This window comes from Aristolochia californica, unplaced genomic scaffold, assembly GCF_029961685.1.
Source record: "Aristolochia californica isolate CCGP_79_NKW_82.1479 unplaced genomic scaffold, dmAriCali1.0.hap1 SCAF_5, whole genome shotgun sequence".
Classification (NCBI taxonomy): domain Eukaryota; kingdom Viridiplantae; phylum Streptophyta; class Magnoliopsida; order Piperales; family Aristolochiaceae; genus Aristolochia; species Aristolochia californica.
The window spans coordinates 5,196,685-5,217,731 of record NW_027182214.1 but is presented as its reverse complement, the minus strand read 5'-3'; the positions used below and the strand labels follow the sequence as shown (position 1 = coordinate 5,217,731).

Below are 21,047 nucleotides of genomic sequence, written 5' to 3'. Positions count from 1 at the left end.
TGGTAGTAGAAGGTACATTTAATTTTTAAGTATTATAACTTTTTCAACAAAAAACAAAATTTCATTGGGACAAGGTGAAACTTTTGCTAGCGAAATTTCATTTTTTGCAGGTAGAAGGTTATTAATTTCAACTAAAATTTAATCCTCTACCAAAATCTGTTTTCTCTTGCAAAAACTAAGTTTTGCCAACAAATTAGAGTTTCGCTGGTAAGAGTATTTCTACTTATGCCAACAAAATGAAATTTTTTCTAGCAAAAGATTTTAAGTTTTTGCTAGCGAGAATTATATTTCCCTGAAAAAGTAAATCTTTGCCAATGAAGTTTCGTTGGCATAAATTGTAGCATCAGAAACGCGCATTTTGACAAGAACCAAACATCTCAGACAACCAAGACATCTCACCAGCGTGATCCAGTAGACTCGTTGTAGCAAAAATGATCATACATTAGACTTACAGGAGAAAAACAGCTAGCTAAACTGTTTAAAAGTGCACTAAATGGTCTACAGTAACTACTCTTACAATATTCTAATGCATTAATACCTAAGTCATTTAAGTAAACATAGCAATGTAGATGAAACCCATTTATCCAAACCTGTACTAATCTCATGGTGAAGATGGTGCAGGCTCACTCCCAGAAACGTGGGATGCAGCATCCTCTTTTGCTATGGCCACATAATTCACAGGAGCTGCCGGACGGTTATTGTCCCTCTTTCCGTCTTTGGTGCTTGATCTACCACCACTCCCGCCACTCCCACTACTCTGGAGCGATAATCTTCGACTGGGAGTACCATTCACTGCACTGCCATTCGTGCGTGGACCCACCGCCTTCTTTGAACCAAGAGGGCGGCTAGGGCTTGGCCTTGACCCAAATAGGGTTTCTTGTTCCGTGTTTAGTTGTTCATGAAAGCGCTTCTGGTCCTGCTAGTGATAGAATCAAAGTAAAGATTTATAAATATAGTGGACAAGGGGAGAGAGAAGTAAGCCATAAGCTAAATTCCAGTGTCACCCAAATCACACCATTGGACTTGGCACATGACCACAGCCATTATAAGAAACATTATGCTGTAAACTTTCGTCACCTATAAAGGAATTACCAAGCTATCTAATATATCTCAATTTAACCCTATTCATAGAATAGATCGTCAGACTATCTCCTAATGGTACTAGCATTAAAAATATGTTTTATTGTAAATGATACTGAGCGTAAGAAAGAAAGAAACATGAGTGTACCCTCATTCTTCTCCTGACTTCCTCTCTGTCGTGCCTGAGCATGGCATATTCATCTAACATTGCCAGAAGAGGAACACCATCATAGCTGAACGTAATGCCCCGATCCTCTTCCCAAGCCCGAGTCTTGGCAACCAATGTGTCAACCAAAGCTATTACAACGAAAAGCAGTTGCAGCTTGAATAAGCTTCTAAAGCCAATTCATTAACTGTAAAATTAGTGCGTAAATATGATCCAAATTTCTTGTTTTCTGCTTTCAAATTGGCAAGACTTGCATATCAGTAACTGATGCCATGAAGAACGGAAAATCAGTGCATACAGAAAGATGCTAATCCACATAAAGAAGATTTGAACCTGATATTTGAGTTAAATCATAGTAGGTTTCAAATATGAATCTTCACTCTGACAATACCTGGAATTTTGTTAACAAGGATGCGAGCTTTTTCTGCACGTTTGAGGTTTAAATGTGCGCCTCTGCTGGAATTATACCTGTTTTCATCCTGTTTCCAAACATTAATATAATATCAAAATAAAGAAAATCAATAGGAGTAGATATTGATCTGCAAAGCTACATGTACTTGGAAAGCCATCAAGGTGGAAATCCTCTAGAACATTTGAGAGAACACATGTCTTTATTGGTTAAATTGATGTCTTGCCCAATGAGAAAGGTGGTGCCCCATGAAAACTGTTGAATAGTAAGTATAGAGGAGTCTTACATGACTCTTAAAGAAAGAAGTCTCACAAAGAAACAACTAATATGGTAGAATCTTACAAGAGTCTCATAGGATAAAGTCTCACAAAAGTGTTTCAATTTAGAGGATTTTTAATTATTTTAGTCTTCTACATATATTATAGTTGTTTAACCATTCTACGACTTATCTTTTAGGAGCTGACTTGGGTGTAACTCGGACATGGATAGTTTAATTTTACTCTGACTATATGCATTTCCTCTATTATAAATAGGGGCCCTATGTACTAAATTTCCATATTATGAATGAATTATTCTTTCTCCTAAAATTCTAACATGGTATCAAAGCAGGTTATGTGAGTTGACTCGATCAACCCACAGAGACAATGGAGCACTTATTCTGATGTAATACTTTGAGCTTTACTCTTTAATTAGTTTTTTAAAAAAAAAGATGTATTTATATTAACAAGAGAATTTACAAAAGATGAGGGAGCAAATCCCTTACAACAAGAGATTGCAGGGAAGCTCCCTCCTTGGCAAGCACATCAACTACCGAATTTGCAAAATTCGGAATGTGAGACCAATTACAAGAAAATGATGATGCAATATCCAAAATCTCCTGAAATATGTCCCAATACCTCCATGGAGGAGGGGAATTACGCTGGGACCAACCAATCACTACCTTGGAGTCCCCTTCAATGTGAATAGGCCCACTGCAATTGTCTCTGAACACAGGGAGCCCATTAAGAAGGCCATGTAATTCTGCCGACGTAGAGTCTGAGATACCTAAAGGACAAGTAAAAGAGATACACTGATTTCCAGATGAATCCGAAATCACACCCCCAAACCCGGATTGCCAAGAGAAGAATCATCAAAATTCAATCTTAAGTGACCAGTCTCCGGGGGAGTCCACTCCTTCATTACTTAAACCTTGGTTCCAATGTGCATCCTCACCAAATTGCTCCAGTTATCTCGAATAGAGGTGACATTGAAAGAGCAAAAAGGCTTTTTAGTCAGAAGCCAGGTGGATATTTGCCCTGTCACTCTATCAGCTACTCTAGCCTCAGATTCACTTTTAGCATCGAACCACCTTCTATTCCGTTCATTCCAAAACCCCCATGGAACGAAACTAGTGCAGGCTGAGATAATCAATTTACCGAGACCAAGAAGGGGATATCCAATGATCAACCTGCAGAAACCAATCAGATCAGCAGATATACAGAATTGTATCTCCAACTTGAGTAAAACAGAGGTCCACACATTCAATGAGAATCGACACAGGAGAAGAGTATGGCTGGTTGATTCAGCTTCATTGTTGCAAAAAGGACATAGTGGGTCTATAGATGGGTGGCCTCTTCTATGAAGCACATCAGCCGTAAGAATTTTACTTTGGCATGCATCCCACATGAAGAATTTTATCTTTGGAGGGGCACATAGACGCCAAACGAAGTAGATATCCTGCTCACTTTGCGTCAGATCCCAACCATTGATGTATCTGTATGCTGATGAAACTAAGAATTTTCCGCTTTTGTCAGGCCACCAAATGAGCTTGTCTGCATTGGAAGGCCTTATTCTGACATTTTAGTCTGTAATTACTTTAGTCTTTTATTTTAGCTATGTTCAAGTTTTAGTTCAAGCATTCTCCCTAGACTCGACTTTATTTTTCTAGTTTGGTTTGCTAGGGTGCCTTTCCCGCCTCAAGTAATCTCCTGGTGCTAGACGAACATCAACAATCAATTTTAGAAATCCAGACCGTCAATTTTTCTTATCAACCTTTCTTGGAACAAACTTGCTGCCATTCTCATTGCTGTTGTTGAACCTCAAAAGATTGTTGAAATCTGCTTCTATTTCTCTAATTGTCCAATCAAATTACCAATGGTGAATCAATACACAAGCAAAAGATGTTTATGTTTCTCCAGTTTCTGCTCTCGCCTCTTCCATCTCTGTTTATAAATGCCATATCTGTCATCAACCTCGTCGCTTTATCACATGTACGTCCCTCATAGGTCAAGGGTGAACACATTAATTACTCCCAATTCTGGAACACTAAATCCCAGATAAGGAGGTGGAGTTCAGGGATCAAGTTGCTTAACAGGACAAGGATGTTTGAAATCTACACACTTGCACTGTTAGATGCAAAGGAAAGTTGTGTTTCATAGCTACTTTGCTTGAGACCAAATAGCAGAAGAAGTGTTCATTGAGGTGGAAGCCATCGAAGGAGTCTATGGCCATGACTTACGTGTAATCTAGCACTTCCCCCCACCAGTGTCACCACAACCATTGCTCCCAGATTCAGAAAAAATAAAAAATAAAAAAATAAAAAATCTGCATCTAAGAAATTGAGGAAGTGATTTTCTGGACCATTGATGCCAAATCTCAGTATCCTCGAACACCCAAAGCAGCAGCAGAATCTGGTTAACACTGCTTGAAGCCTTGCACTTGGGTTTTGTTTCCTCCAGCGTTTGACTATGAATTTGATTGCCTTAGGAACTTCAGTTTCTGCTATTTTGACTCATCCTGCTTGAGTTCTTGTTTTCTATAATTGCTACAAGGTTCTGGACACCCTAATACATGTTTCTGTTCCTCCTCTATCTTTTTTAATCCTCCACTGGAGGCAAATTCATCCATGCGTGAGTTTCAGTTGCATATGTTATTTTTTGTCTCTGCTTGTGACACAAATTTTCATGTGTAATTTTGTATTAAAATTGTCATTCTTAGCCTCTTGTGATTTCCATACGAGTCGTGGATTTGTTTTTAAAAAAAATTGACATGCTGCTTGCAACTTCCTCTTTTAATTGAATTGGAAACTTTTCTGGCATCACATGGTGTTTTACATTCTTGCTTAACTAGACTGCTGTCAAGAATTTTCCTAGTCTTGTGTTTATATGTCTCTAGAATTTACTTGCAGCAACTTCTAGAACTCGTGCTTAGTTATGTTGTGCCTTTTTTTAGTTTCTACTTTCCTCTTGTCAACCATTGTTTTTTCTGGTTTCCTTTTACTTCTCTATTACATCCTGCTGCAGCTGCAAAACAAAATTGCAGCTGGTTAGATACTTGTCTACATATTCTTTGCCAGCATGCAAGCGTTGGTTGAATTTGTTTCTTTCCTCGGGTCTTGTTAAATTGTTGGAAGCCACATGGTGCAGTTAATAATGGTATACAGGTTCGGCTTTCCATACTTGAAGGCTGGTTCAGGTTTGTTGGTGGAATACCTTCCTCGGTTGCTGTTTTTTTTTCTTTTTTCTTTTTTCTTTTTTCTTTTTTTTGTTAATGATCTGCTGGCTCTCATCTCCAGCAATTTCTGTGCACTTTGATTTCTTTCAGTCTATTCCTAATTCAAATAGGAGTTCATGTTAGGAATTTAAGACAGATAGATATTCAATCATAGCAGTTGTCAATTGAAGTTACACCTCCACCATCACTGTGTTGCCGTAAGGTCCAAGAAGTTCTTTGTTTCCTGCTATTCTGAACTCTCTGTCCTCGTCTAGCGAGAGTTAACTTGAATTAATTTTCTGGTACAGCAGTCTTTGAGCAAGGTCTTCCTACTGTGTTTTCTTGTTTGCCTATACAAAATTCTATTTTTTTGCTGCTTCTGAATTCAGCTGATTCGTCCAGAATGCAGCAGTGACCTCCTTGCCTCCATTCACAACTTAACTCCTTGAAGCAACAGCAGATGTCACTTTTAACTATTCATTATATTTCTTTAGAGTCACTAGGTGTTTTGTCAACTTTTGACAGTTACAACATTGAGGCAACTAAGGCACAGAAAGTAATCATGGCTGTAGCTCCTGATTTTCCTTTTTCAAATTATCCTTCTTCGGGTTGCCATCTCCAAAAAAAATTTAGCTCACCCCCCAAAAAATCCTATTGAGTTCATACTTAGTCCAACTTGTTAATTTTATGATTCTAACGTTACAATCTCCCCTAAAATTTCCTTCGAAAAATTGTTCACACTTATTATTTTATTGATTTGATAAGTAACTCATTATTTTCTTTAAATTTAGATATCAGATTTGGAAGTAGGGTGTTGCATAGTAGCCAAACTTCTTTTTCTTTGCATGCTGAAGTTACAAACTCCAACTTGAGGAGGCATGTTGAAGAGCAAGTATGAAAGAGTCTTACATGACTCTCACAGAAGAAGCCTTACAGAGTAACAACTAACATGAACGGAATCTTACAGGAGTCTCTTAGGAGGAAGTGTTTCACTTTAGAGGAGTTTTAGTTATTTTAGTCTTCTATTTATATTGTAGTTGTTTAATTATTATAAAACTTATCTTTAGGAGTTAGACTTTGGATGCAATTGGGACATGGGTAGTTTAATTTTACTCTAACTATATGTATTTCCTCTATTATGAATAAGGGCCCAATATACTTGTTAAATTGGGTCCAAGGCCCTATCCCAAAATGACTAGTCTTCTTAGAAAACCTTTTTTCCAACTAATAAACTCAAGATCTTTGTACTCACTAATCCAAGTGGGACTATTCCTTAACACTCCCCCTCATATGTAGACCATCTTTTGTGGCTCTACAAATGGATAATTTAAAGTAGGCAGTTTAGGTGTAAGCCCTCTTTTGTGGCTCTACAAGTGGATAGTTTTTAGGTGTAAGCTCTCTTTTGTGGCCCTACAAGTAGATAGTTTTTTAGGAGTAGTCCCACATATGAGTACTGGCTCTGATACCATGTTAAGTTGGGTCCAAGGCCCTATCCCAAAATAACTAGTCTTCTTAGGAAACCTTTTTTTCCCAGCTAATAAACTCAAGATCTTTGTACTCACTAATCCATGTGGGATTATTCCTCAACAATACTCAATTTACATACTATCAATGAATTATTTTTTCTCCTAAATTTTAACAAAAACCATAACTCTAATTAATAACTTGCAAACAAAAACAATTCAAAAAAGTATGGCTTTTTTACCAACAGATGTTACACGATAGAGACCCATATCTTTGTCTTGAAAACAAAAGAAACAGGGAATGAGAAAAGAGACATGTTACCTGATTGTAGTCTTCCAGCCAGCTTTCTTCTTCACATGCCGACATCCACTTATCAACCTTTTCCAGTGTTTCTTTCCGACTGAGAGCCTCTTCTTTGGCTTTTAATATCTGATTATCCATGTCAATTAGTAGCTCAGAAGGTTCAATATTCCCAGAATCTATAAGGGTCATTATTTTCTCACGAGCAGCCTCAGTATCTATTTCTATGTGGGCCCGGCCATATATTTCCTCAAGCTCTGTCTGCTTCTTAAGTGCAATCTCCATCATCTTGCTGGACTTAAGCTGATCTAGCCTTTCAACCTCCACCTCAGCCTTAACAACAGGGCAAGAAAATAAAAAAAATTAATAATAATTTAAAAAAAAAAAAAAAAAAAAAAGCAGAGCCATAAAATAAGATGCAGCAAGCTCAAGTGACTCAAATAAGGTGGAAAGATCAGTAGACCTTCATATGTGGTTAATAAACAATAATTAAGGGGATGACCGCACCTGCTCAATCAAATCAAGAGCTAGGGCCCCAGGAACAATAACTTCGTCAACAGAAGAGGAGATATTACATGTCACATGATCAAAAAAACTCTGTTCTTCCATTGGAGTATCCATCAGATTCCAGAGATCAAATAACTGTTGTGCCAGATCTTGCAGCTGAGAAAGACAATCATTAGCATTTAAATTAGGTATTCATAACTAATCAGAGTTAAAAGAAGAAGAGAAAGACTAGGTTCGAGACTTTAGGAATATAAAATTGTCAAAAGAAACAAGATAATTTACCATGAAAAGCTACTATTAGACAGCTGAGTCACATTTAGGGACAAAGACAAAGATAAGAACATGAAGTGTATTTTCAGAAGTAATAGGCTTATGTAGATAATTTAGGCAGGCTCATGATAGCTTCTGCAGAATGCCCAAATCATGAAAAGGCTGCTAGAGATAGTCTCAAAACAACTCCTTACAGAACTCGACTTCAATTTTTCAGCAGTCATAAAGCATTCCAAATGGCTTTATTATCCACAAATCACCTCCTTCTACCATAGCCATTTTTCCAACATACGTATAATGCAAAAGAAAAAAGAAGCTTCATCGTTTAAAACATCAGAAAAACTAAAAATAGATGTAGAAACTGTTCAACATTAAAAGGCTGATAACAACTCTGATAACATGATATTGATAATGACACAGAAACTCTTATAAAGTACAAGACACAACCATAAGACCAATACTATCGTGTTCTATGAAGCACCTTGACATGAAATATCCTAATACTAGAAGTGATCTACAATATAATCCGAATCAAAATTTAAAAGGTTAAGACAGATGGATCACTTTTTCAGGAACAAGAGACGATGGTACTCTATTTCTTCCACATTGCCCTCTTTTATCAGACTCTCTCATTCAATTTAAAAAGGTAAGTTAATTCTCAAAAGTGTTAACAAGATTTAATCATCCCGAAATCTTTACTGAAAGTTGCATGAATTTTCATTGAGGTACTTTCAATTAAGGATGGCTAATAGACTATCAGATTAGACAATATTTTCAAGACACAAAACAACAAAAGACAAAGTGTCACAAAGCCATCCTTTGTACATGAATTAAAAGAATTCTTTATTCAGTCATTTGCAGAAAAACATAAACTCGTCCTTAGTACATGAATTAAAAGAATTCTTTATTCGTCATTTGCACAAAAACCTAAACTAAAGTGCAGTGACTACCTTTTGCAGCCTCTGCTTTTTATCTTCTTTCAGTGTTGCAACTGTTTTTGCTAGCTGAGATAGAGTGTCATTGCTGATGCTCTTGGATTGCACCCCAACTGAATCATTTAAACTTGGATGAACTTCAGTAACAGTACTATAGAAATCCATACCCAGTACAGCACAGAGATCATGCACAGTGCTTACAAAATCAAGAACTTTGTGCAACCTGTCACTCTGCCCAAAGAAAAACTTCTAGAATAGTGAGCAAATAGGGGTAATGGCAAAGAAAGTTCTGGGAAAAAAAGACAATGATCAAGAGCAAAGGAAGAAAGTTGCACCTTTTCTTTCTGAAGTTCTTGCAGTTGAGACTGGAAATCATCCAATTTATTCAGGGATAGATCCTCCTCATCCACAGTAGGTGGCCCTGCCTTCTCAAATTTGTCAATATTACCAGAAATTTCTCCACGTATTTTTTGAATCTGTGACTGAACATCAGTGAATTCCTTTATTCTCTCCTCTTTCTGCTTCCAGAGTTGTTCCAATAAAGGGGCAATAGCAGCAAGTTGTTCCTTGATAGTACCAGTTGATTTATCAGGCTGCTGAACAAATACAGAGTATTAATCTTTTTATTATATCAAATATATGATCTTTTTATATTTTTTTTGAAAGAGATATATGATCTTTTTATTACATGAGATATCTTTGCCAACAAAGTGATACGGTACCGATAGTAGAACAATTACATACAATGCCAACATAAGTCTTCTCTCCAAGAGAAGAAAGAAGTCTTGACAGCTCAGCGTTAGAATCAGCCAAGGTCTGAAGGAGGTGAGCCCTTGACTTTGCAGCCTGGTCAACTTTCCTCTTGTAAACGTCTAGACAATCCTGCTCTAACTGGAGCAGCATTTTATCCCTTTCCTCATCACTCTCGCCAACTTCATCCCATATTAACTGCAATAAAAGGCCAGTGAGTAATCCATCTGTCATTACATTCATATGGAGCAACTAAAACAGATGTCAAACAAGGTTTAGCCCACACATAATCAACTGCAGCAAAGACAGAATTGGCCCTACAAGATACTTCATGCATTTTTTACAGAGACAGTCCCATCCAATGCTGGTATTTGCATCAAGATTTTTTACACAGGTAGATATTGTAACACCCTCATGTAGTCCAACCTGAAGCACCCCTAGAAGCTAAAAGACCAGCAATACGTTACCTGTAATTGCTGAAGCAAAGAACCACAGGTGGTCTCTCCCAGCAGCGGATTCTGGGTACCAGTGATTGCCATTAGATGGTCTCTCCCCACACCCTGCATTTTTTTGAGTGTTTGTGAAAATTTTGTCGAGATACAGAAGCATAGATGGAACAAATAAACTAACGATAGATTTGCTGACCCTAACAGACTGAGTTGTTATGCGAAACTGATAAAGCATGTTGTGTTACCACCGAAAAGTATGACAGAAGGATCCGATAAGTAGAAGGGGAAAAAAAATAAAAGTTGAAATAATATATGAACCAAATCCCACTAACATGAATGGCCAAAATTAAATTATTATGACATAATGCAGTTTGGCTTTCAACACTGTATGATCTAGTACTAAACTTCTGTCATCCGCCACTGAAAAGAAAAAGGGAAAAAGCACGATCCTCCACGACTAAAATTCACAACCCGAAGCTCCATAACCAAAAATGATAGCTCCAGTGTCTGCTTCCCTTGCATTACTGAAATAAAATCGACCGAAATAAGAGGCAAGAAATAGACCCAAGATAGACGTGAAAGACCCACTCAAAGTAGAAAACCTTGTCATTTACTTACAAGAAAACCCTCTAAATAACTCTTGCTCTGCCATAAACTTGACTTACATAAAATCCGTCTTCCAAGTAGAAGATCTTCACTAACCCGAACTTCTAGCAGATAAGAAAAATATCTATAGAAAGATCAAACACTTCTGAATAACTCATCCAATCCCCGAGTCATCCTAGTGAAAGTCATCAGGAAACAGGAAAATTAAGCAACTTTAGGAACTCAGAGAAGAGAGAAACAGTAAAAAAAGTCTTCACTCTCCCAAATTACAGCCATTTCGGTCACTGTAAAACAGTACCAAAAATGTGCTCAACCATCACGCAAGAAGTATGGTCATCTCCTCTTCACCCACATTCAAAAAATCTGTGGAAACAAAGAGCTTGAACATCAAATGATCTAGCTCTCCTCCAAATCACAGCCATTTCCAACCAGAAAAAAAGACCACATAGCAGAGTAGAATGCGGGACAACAAAGAGAGTATTTGCTAGGAATAAGAAGAAATTCGATCGAGAAAATGAAAGAAGATTACCAGTGCTAGGGTTTTGAGATCTTTTAATCAGATCTGGAGCAAGACTATGGCTGGCAGTAGTGAAGGAGAACGCTGGTGGAAGTTGTTTCTCGGACACAGGAGGGACAAAAGAAGCACTGGAAAATATTTCGACGAATATGACCCTAAGAACTACCATCAATGACATACATGTCCGTAGTGAGGAGTTGTGAATACTGGAATTTGGCGCCTCTCCATCTTTAAAGCATATTAATGCACTAATTTGTAAATAGAAGCAAATAAGCAAATAGAAGCCCTCACAATCTTCAATGCTCACCTTTGAAAATTTAACATTGCTCAACTTGGAAGTTGATGTTTGTGTGTAAATTTTCAGGGATGTTAAGAAAGAAAAATCCGATAAAATGGGATAGAGATGGGTCAGGTTTTACGGGGAGGGATAGGGACAGGGTGTGGAGATGGTGATCGGGTCGGAGTCAAGTTTGACATTTTAGGTTGTTTTGGATTCCGATTTTGGCATCGGAGTTGGTTTATCAACTAATATGTAAAACATACTAACACTAACTATGAAATTCTAAATCAATCTTTACAGTTTAAAGAGCAAAATAGTGGTTATCTCGATTGCATTTCATACATAAGTTGTTTAAATTAAAGAAAGATTCAAGGATGTCTCTACCTATAGGAGTTTCGACAGTTTATATGATTTATTACCATATCTTTTTTTTACATAAACCTAAAAGTTCGAATTTTAATTTCCATCAAGTGGGTTATGGATGAGACGGAAAAAAAAAATCCAGGGATATAAAATGGGGTAGAGACTGGTCAGGTTTACAGGGAGAAACAGGGATAGGGACAAGGTGTGGAGATGGTGATCGGGTCGGAGTCAAGTTTGACATTTTAGGTTTTTGTTTTGGAATTCCAAGAGTTGGTTATCAGCTAATATGTAAAACATACTAACACTAAAGTATGAAATTATAAATCAGTCTTTGCCCCTGTTTTATACATGTACATACAAGTTGTTTAAATTAAAGTGGTAGGAGCATTAAAGGTAAAAGGCTGTCTCCACGTGTAGAAGGTTTGGCCGGAAGTGAGTTAAATTCAATAAAAAACCCTGTAGCTCCTCATGTCTCATTCACCACTTATTTATTCACAATATCCAACTTTGCCAGAGTTGACACATGGGTGGGCCCTTTCATAAAGCCACATGCAATGCGTTCCTTCCTGGGCAATTTACAGTCTCCTCTCACCCAAACAGACCTGCTTCGTTGTCTGTTGATCCCAAAACAAATTACCTTTGACCCGAGACTCCAGCCTCCGGGGCCCCCAACAGCTCGGCATTCGTTGTCTCGTGGTGCTCAGACAGGGAAAGTCGGAGTCTCTGCGTTGAAACGCACACAGCCTCACATGGTATTCTTGGACGTTTCTTCTCCGTAAGTCTGCCAAGCCATTTTATAGTTTATCCAAACTGAACCAGATTAGAGCCCCAACCGTTCTTCTATGGCAGAGTCTGTGTTCTAGCCTATGCAATATGTTGTTGTACAAGAGATATATACCTTTTGTGCACCGACAGGATTAAGGCATCTTTGTAGATTGCTCATGGATGAAAAGATAGAATGAAAAAACAAATGGAAGTTGTCGATGGGGCCAAAATGTGTCGTTTCAATGTAACCCGTTTCTTACTAAACCTAAAATAATGTATTGAGCTATGTTACAAGTGAGCTTACTAGTGAGTTAGCACAAACAAGTTAGAATGTGGTAAACCATGATCGGATTGACAAGTTGGCTTTGAAGAACAACTATATATATATCGAGCAAAGATTAGATTTCAGTTTTTCATCACATATCAAATTCTCCAAGAAAATTCAACTTAATTAGCATGTAGCTTGACATTTAAATTATGGAAGAAATCTACCAATTGAATTGTGTCCTTTCTCCTTTCTGTGTTTCCCATACCTCAAACCATGATTTTCACATAAAATCATAATAATAATAAAAAAACCATGAACATACAAGCACAATTAGGTCATTTGTTTCCATCTATATATGAAGGGACATCATGAAATCATAAGTCTGACCAAAACTCTCTTATTAGAAGAGAAATTTGGCCAAAAAACTAGGATTCTAAGAGAAAATGAAACTCAATTTACATCAATGCATGGGGACATAATAGGAGAGAAAAAAAGGAAAAGGAGAGAATTTCGATAGAACTGGCCTTTGGTATTTCTGATATTGATATATCTCAAAATATAGATCAAAATCACATATGGTTTGTTACTAGGGGTGGCTTCGAACCGAGCCGGTTCGCAAGCGACTCGTGTTTGGCTCAGTTCCGGCTCGGTTTGACTCGTTATATTTCGAGCTCGAGCCGAACTCGAACTCAGAAATGGGCTCGTTTAGGTTAACGAGCCGAACTCGAATAGAACCAGGTTCGGCTCGTCGGCTCACGAGCCAACTCGTTAATTTAACGAGCGGCGGGATCGGGGTCTCTTTTCTCTCCTGAAATTTTTTTTCAAGCCGCGCGGAACGAGAAATCTTTCACTACACAGGTCATCGTCCCCGCGAGCGCCGTCAGCAGTGGGAGACGTCTCTGACTCCGAGCTTAAGCCTTCTGATGACAGGTCATTTCGGACACACCCTTGTGGCGAAGAATGTTATTCCGGCAAGTTCCTCCGCCGCACAGTCGGCGCCGTAACGGTCTTTGTCCTCGAAGCGACTGTGGCCGTCTTGGATTCGTCGCCGGGACCGATGCCCGCGGCGGAGGTCCACGGAGACTTCTCGTGGGCTAGACGCTATGGCATCTGATATTGATTAAACGGCGGGAGCTTCCGAAGATCGCGTCTGCAGGAAGCACGACGCAGGAGTTTCTTCTCCTGCAGTTGTGGTCGGACGGGTTATTCGTTTATACAAAAAACTATATTTAGATTTAATTCTGGTCTCTCTGATCATCTCCAAAGTTGCCAACATCCTGGTACTAATTAACTTCTTATTCTCATTCTTCTCTACTTTCCTTCGAAAAAAACTTTTTTATATGCGATTCCCATTTCACTCCACTTTATCGAACACTATAAAACGTGAAAAGGAGTAAATACGAAGGGGAAGATCCTCCCACGTTTAACCTCTCCTCAATAAAAGGGAAATGAGGATCAAATAACCCAGAGGCCAGTGCCATAACACTTAGGGGTTGTACAATTAAAATTTTGCAAACATGGACAATAAAACAATGGTGTTCATTTTTAGTGCATGAAATAATTTTCTTCACTTACAGTTAATATAGTTTTTAATTTTTTGCATACATAAACTCTAAAATTTATATTTTTTTCTGATCTCTTTGCCTTATCTTTTTTTTTTTTGCAAGAAAAATGGGAGAATAAAAACTCAAGTTTGGACTTGAAAAAAAATTTAACATCCAAAATTGAAATGCACAAATGCTAAGAGAGATAATTCCAAAAAGTATCTATGATTTTTAAGGAATGTAAACTCTTTTAGTTTTTTAACGGTATAAAGAAAAATCAAAAGGTGAATTTCTTTGAGTAATTATTTATTACGATATTTTTTAGTTTTATTTATTAAAATTTTGTTTTATGATTATAGCCTGAGAAGAAGAGTGTAAAGATAACGCTACCAGCTACATGATTTTTCATGTTTTTCTCATCATGATAATTTTAATATTTTTAATGACATTAAGTAACTACTAGTGGAAGAGTATTTTTTATTTGACAATAACTAATTTTTTTTTTTAGTCATAGGTGGAGATTTTGCTCAAGCAAGGACGTATATTATTTTCTAGCATAAAGAGAAATAACTATAGTTTGTAAATTTATAATGGATTTATAGTTTTTATTTGGGTGATTGTAAATTGATAGTGATATTTCATTTAATTTTGTTGTGTTTGATTATTATATGAAATTTATTTATAATATTATGCAGTGTATAGAGTGTTTAGACTATTTTATGGAATATATAAATAATTTATTGGAGTGTTTATGGAATGTATAAATAATTTTATGGTGTATTTATGCAGGTATTATGTATGTTGATTATGCCCAATTTTATATAGAGATCATGTCGAATTTTATACAGGTATTATATATATAGATTATGCTTAATTTTAAGTATGCCCAATCTTATACATGTTTTATATATGTAGGTTATGTCCAATTTTATGTAAAATGTATGCATAATTTTATATATATTTTATTTGGTATATATTGTTTGAAAAGTTTTAAATATATGTTGAGGCTCGAGTTCGGCTCGAAGCTCGACTCGAACTTGGTGGGCTCGAGCTCGATAACAATTTTAGGCTCGAGATGAGGCTCGGCTCGAAGCTCAGCTCGAAATATTTAAATCAAGCTCGGCTCGAACATAGATAGGTTCGGGCTCGGCTCGGCTCGATGCCACCCCTATTTGTTACTCAAGAAACTAGAATCAAATAGCTTTAGATTGGTACCTAATTTGACATAAAAATCATCATTCTTGAATATGCTCTGATTTCTAGATTTGCTTCATTTTGTAGTTTGACCCTTGATGACTCCAATGTGAATATTTTCTTACATATAGATTAGATTGACATAAATTTTCTCCTTTTGAAACTAAAATTAGATACATTTCGTTCAAGTATAATATTTATTCATAAAATATACTTCTTTTGAGAGAAAAAATCTAATATATTTCGGACTCTGTAATCTAGCTGAACTGAGTACTCTTTCTTCGTTGGCCAATATGATAGTTGACTCTTTCGATATTGATATCTCCCTCTAGAAAACTTAGATTGAGAATTGGTTTGATAGGTAAGAAAATACACTTACTGATTTTTATTTTGAAATATAATTTTCCATATAAAGTCTCATTCTTGATAGAATAAAATGCCTTGAAAGTTTATTCTTTCAAGTATTGCTTAAACATCTCTCGTAGCCGGACCTTTGTTCCTTTAATATATAATTTTCAATATGAGAAGTTCAATATGGAGGAACAAACACTAAGGAAATAATGGCTACTTGGACACGAAAGAAAGGAAAAAAGTAGAATACAAACCTAAACTACTAGATATGGAAAACCAAAAAAAGATCACATTATCTTTGTGGGTTGACCAAGCCAATCCATAGAACCCGCTTTGATACCATGTTGAATTTCTGGAAAAGAGAAATACTTCATTAACATGTTATAATTTGACTACAATGAACCTCCATTTATATAGAGGAAATAAGTAGAATCATATTACAATTAAACTACCCATGTCCCACTTACACCCAAAGTCTAACACTTAAAGATAAGTCATAGAACAATTAAATAATTAATTAGAAAACTAACATAACTAAAACTTATTTAAATTAAACCTCTTCTGTGAGACCTCCTCTTATAAGACTCATGTAAGACTCCACTATATTAATTCTAGCTCTATGAGATTTCTTATTGTGAGAATCATGTAAGACTCTTTCATAATTGTTCTTCAACATTTATCATGAAGAAACCTTCTCTCCTATTGCAAAGCTTAACTCTTCTAGACTTTTTATCTCTATTACTAAAAATTCCATGTGGTCCCTTTATCAACTTGATGTAAAGAATGCATTTTTCAATGGTGATCTTCAAACATAAGTCTATAGGCTTTAACCACCTGATTTTGTGGTTGAGGGGAGCGGTTTATAAAGTTAATAAGCCAATATATGGAGTTAAGCAATCACCCTGGTTATGGTTCATTAAATTCAACAAGGTTGTCTATGGTTTTGGTTTTAAGAAATATAAGATGGATAATTCTATTATTGTTATGCATACTAATCATGGTGTCATTGTTATGGTTATATATATGGATGATATTATTCTCTCTGGGGTGATCAAAGAGGTATTTGCCAAATAAAGGAGAAGTTGTGTCAAACTTTTCAAACCAAATATCTTGATTTATTGAAGTATTTTCTTGGAGTAGAAGTATTACATTCCTAACATAGTATTGTTTTAATTCAAAGAAAATATGTATTGGATATACTCGAAGAAACTAGTATGCTTGGATGTATGCCATTAGATACTCCAATGGACCCTAATGTTAAGATGTGTGTAGGCTCCGAACATGAGGTGGATGTTGGTAAGTTTTAAAGGCTGGTTGTCAGTCTAATTTTCTTAACAATTACTAGACCTGATATCTCATTTGTTATAAGTGTAATTAGCTAATTTATGCATAAAACTCAATAGCCTTATGGGCAAGGCCTTGAAAGAATTTTGAGGTATCTAAAGAAAATTCTAGGACAAGGGCATGTGTATAAGAATCATTCTCACCTTAATATTAAGGGATTTGTTGATGAAAATTGGGAAAGCTAACTTGATGATAGAAAATCCACCTCTAGATTTCGTACCATGATAGGTGGAAATTTAGCAAATTGTAATCAAGAAGTAGAATGTGGTAGCAAGGTTCATTGTTAAGTAGAATAGAGAGCTATGACACAAGCAATTAGTGAAGTTTTGTGGTTGTAATCACTACTCAAAGAACTCGATTTCCAAACAACATCTCCTATGCAGCTTGATTGAGATAATCAAGCAGCCATTCACATTGCAACAAATAGATTTTGGGTCAAGTTTGTTTTTTCCAGGTAAAAGATTATGAACAAAATATACAAACTAAACATTTTAGCAAGAAGTAGAAAATCTTGATCATTACATAAAAGGGATGAAAATGGTGATTTTAAATCAATAACACTAGAGGGTATACGATCAATAGAACTATGGAACATGGATGGACAGAAGTAGGAGTTGAGCAATTCCTAAGAGGTGTTGGTTTTTCCAATCAACAACACCATTTTTTGGGGTGTATATGGACATGATGTTTAGTGGATGATTCCCTTTCTGTTGCAAAAGGAGTAGAATTGAGATGATGTATATTCTTCAATATTATCTAGAACCAATCACCACCTCTTGTCCAAAACTTATACCCGGATATCCAGTAGTACACGCATATTCTATGTAGTAGAGATGAATTTTCTTCCAAAATATGGCATCAGACATGTACTTTTGGCTTCTTCTTTATTGTTTTCTTTGTCGATGATCACTCAGCAAGAGTTGTTGAGGTTCTCCTTACAGTATGGGTATTATTCTAGCTCGGAGTCGGGCTCTCAATATTCGCTCTATCTTATAACTGATCAAGTGATGTGGAGGTTTCATTATCCGGGTACTAAAAACCGGCAAGGGGAACTTGGTATAGCTCTACTAGAGAACGCCAAGGGGAACTCGATATAGCTCTACAGGAGAACGCCAAGGGGAACTCGGTATAGCTCCTCTACATCCTTCATTTTCTTCCAATTTTTTAACATATTCATTCTTGAATTTCGTCAATCCGCCCAATTGCAAACATGCTTCTTCTTCTTACTAAGCCATCGATTTTCTCTTATTCATCAAAGTACAATGCGAGACTTGTAGTCTGGCAGAAACTCGAAATCTTCGTCACAATCAAAATGTGAATGGAAGTGATATATGTGAAGCTCACACCCCGCGATCATTTCCTCCACAAGGTCCCCAAGCTCGACCACATGATTCATTCAAACAAAGACCAGAGTGCAGGAAATCGCAAATTGTAGTAAGTTTTTTTACCAAAGTTTGAAAAGAATTCTAATATGAGAGCACTATTCTCTTGGGTTGGCCTTTGCATGCAGCTGTCTCAACATGATTCTTGGCTTTATTTCAATATCTAAAGACTTTTTCCCAATTTCAAGGGGGGCAGATTTACTTGGAGAAACCAGGTTTATCTACAAGTATGATTGAGTTCTGGTGCCATTAGTCATCTGCCAATTAAACGTTATTCTGCACTTGTTGAGAATAGTCATGAGGCGGAGTGGAAAATAGATAGTTTTGAGATTAGTCAACTCTGGTCAACCTTCTTAATTAATTCAGGCCCAATTTATGGTGTCTTAGATGGCATCTTCTCTTGATTGATGTTTGCAATCAAATTTTTGGTAAATTTTATGGTTATTATTTTTTTATGTTTGTCTGGATTGTGATTCATGGTTATTGTACTTATTTCAATATCAATCTCCTCATAAGTTTTTTGTGTTATCCTCTTTGGTGTTGAATTGTTCCATTTCTCTCTTCAATAATGAATCATGTTTTTTTTTAAGTATAGGTAGAAAACCTCTAGTGTTTCTTCAATTTATCTATTATTTTTATCACTTCCTTCAAAGTAATGCCTATAGACCCACTACCTGTAAAGAATAGGAATGTTCCCAACGCCCAGCTTGACTCAAGTCTTTTATTATTCACCCAAATAGTATTTTTTTTAATTCTTAAAATAGTGGATAGTCTCTTTTCAATACACTAAAATTGGGTTTTTTTTTTCTTTCTTTTGAAATTAAGTGGAGTTTCTTTGAGTGATTTTTTTTTATATGTGTACCTTTGAGCCCCCAGCTTGACGATGAGAAGTAAAATGAGTACTATGGAAGAGACATTGAGGAGCCTATAATGAAGAATTTCAAGTGTTATTGTAAAAAAAAATTATGTGATCAAAACATCCAGGGGGGGTATAGAAGATGAAGACTTAATTTTTTTGAAGTTAGCAAGAATTTCTTCTTTAGAAGTTGAAGTTAGCAACTCCAACTTGAAGAGGAGTATTAAAAAGTAAAATATGGAGGAGTCTTACAATACTCTCATAAAAGGAATTATCATAATGGAAGAATTAATATGATAGTGTTACTTGAGTCTCATGGAAAGAAGTTTCACAGAAAAAGTGTTTCAGTACTACCAATTCTTTGTAGTAGTTGTTAACTTTATTTCTTATTAAGAGTTCTATTCCGAGTGTACCTAGGACATGGGTAATTCAATTTTACAATATTTTTTTATTATTATAAATAGAGCTCAAAGTACTCCGACCATAATCAATCAATGAATTATTTTCTCCTCAAAATTTTCAATAGGAAAGCATCAACATGTGATTTGGATATAGACATAGAATCAAGGTGAGATTAAAAAAAATTAAAATAAATAAAAACTTGTGTGGAAGAAAACCAATTAAAGGATACAAATTTGAGATAAGGTGAGTACATTATCTTACTCCTTTCCTAAGTGAAATAGGCAAATGAAGATGAAAGAATATAAAAGGAGGTTACCCACCTTTTGAAGAGTGGATTGGAGGGGAGTCTTTAGGAGAGAGCTCGACTGTATTCTTCTCAGCATCCTGTCCATTAATGGCATCCAAAAGAGGAGCTACTTCCATTTGTTGTTTGGCTAGCTAAATAGTAAGGAACATTCTCAAAAAAAAAAAAAAAAAAAAAAAGATACATCTATTGAAACAAACCAAATGAGGGTTTGGGGGTCATTACATTGATATCCTTTTTGAACTTGAGAATAACTAAGAATGACACATTTAATGATATGCGGTGATAATTTCTTCTTAGTGGATTAGAGTTACATACATTGCATGTACACCCAAATATTTTAAGTGGAGAAACAACCAGATGTCCATTTAGACTCAGAACATGAAGTGAGATTTTTCCACCTTGATCTCAGCACTTAGAAGTACAGGTTTTGCCCTCATGAGACTTCCTATTGTATCTTCAGAGGTAGGTTTATCAGTTGTAGCCAATATTTGAGTCCTATAGCATGTAATAGTCTCCTAACCTTGATTTCTTCTCTCTCCATTTCAAGCACAGCTTGATTCAATTTCAATGGGATGATACTTATATTCTACCAAATGCCTTTTAACACCCTACCATGGGTGTTGGCAGTGACAACCTCTCATCTAGTAAGTAATAAAGACAACTCGGAGGCCAGGTTCAAATCCTGCAAGAAGGAAAAACACCACGTGGAGTTAGGTTGATCAGTCTTCCAACCACTTGGATTAAACCCACTCAAGTGCCATGATATTCCAGAAGGTTTTAAGGGATTTAGTTTATGTTATTTAAGATTAAATGAAGAAGAAGAAATATGTCGAGTAGAAGAGAAAGGTAAGAGAAAGGAAAACAGAGAATTTCTCGAGCAAGATTACCTTCAACTAGGGATTCATCCCCTCCCATCTTTCTTACTAATGGGGAGGGTGGGGCTCATCCCCTGTATGTATAAAGGTGATGCACTCTGTTTCGCCATGAAACAAAGAAGATAGCGGAGCACCACCCACTGGAGGAGCCCCAGCCCTTCCCGTTGTCATAGCTTGTATTTCAAGAGTGAA

General features: G+C 36.4%; 1 protein-coding gene across 2 annotated transcripts; it reads right to left on the bottom strand.

Annotated features, from left to right (window-relative positions):
• Window positions 1–393: 393 nt before the first annotated feature.
• On the bottom strand, window positions 394–11,005 carry LOC137965520 (65-kDa microtubule-associated protein 1-like). Of its 2 annotated transcripts, none has more exons than XM_068811778.1 (10): window positions 10,937–11,005; window positions 9,820–9,912; window positions 9,347–9,550; window positions 8,938–9,198; window positions 8,618–8,833; window positions 7,398–7,553; window positions 6,912–7,223; window positions 1,638–1,725; window positions 1,229–1,377; window positions 394–919 (listed from the first exon to the last, which is right to left on the bottom strand). In XM_068811778.1, the coding sequence occupies exons 2-10, from the start codon at window positions 9,889–9,891 to the stop codon at window positions 602–604; spliced, it is 1,776 nt and encodes a 591-aa protein (XP_068667879.1). In that variant the 5' UTR covers window positions 9,892–9,912; window positions 10,937–11,005; the 3' UTR covers window positions 394–601. The 2 variants fall into 2 exon arrangements, with proteins under 2 accessions (XP_068667879.1, XP_068667880.1); XM_068811779.1 differs by having other exon boundaries at window positions 394–916; window positions 8,938–9,195.
• Between the last annotated feature and the right edge of the window lie 10,042 nt (window positions 11,006–21,047).

Coding starts and splice junctions, on each gene's coding strand:
- LOC137965520 (XM_068811778.1), bottom strand. CDS start 9,891: ATGGCAATCACTGGTACCCAGAATCCGCTGCTGGGAGAGACCACCTGT. Junction 8,834..8,937: donor AAGAACTTCAGAAAGAAAAG/GTGCAACTTTCT, acceptor TTCTTTGGGCAG/AGTGACAGGTTGCACAAAGT. Junction 1,378..1,637: donor CCTTGTTAACAAAATTCCAG/GTATTGTCAGAG, acceptor TCGTTGTAATAG/CTTTGGTTGACACATTGGTT.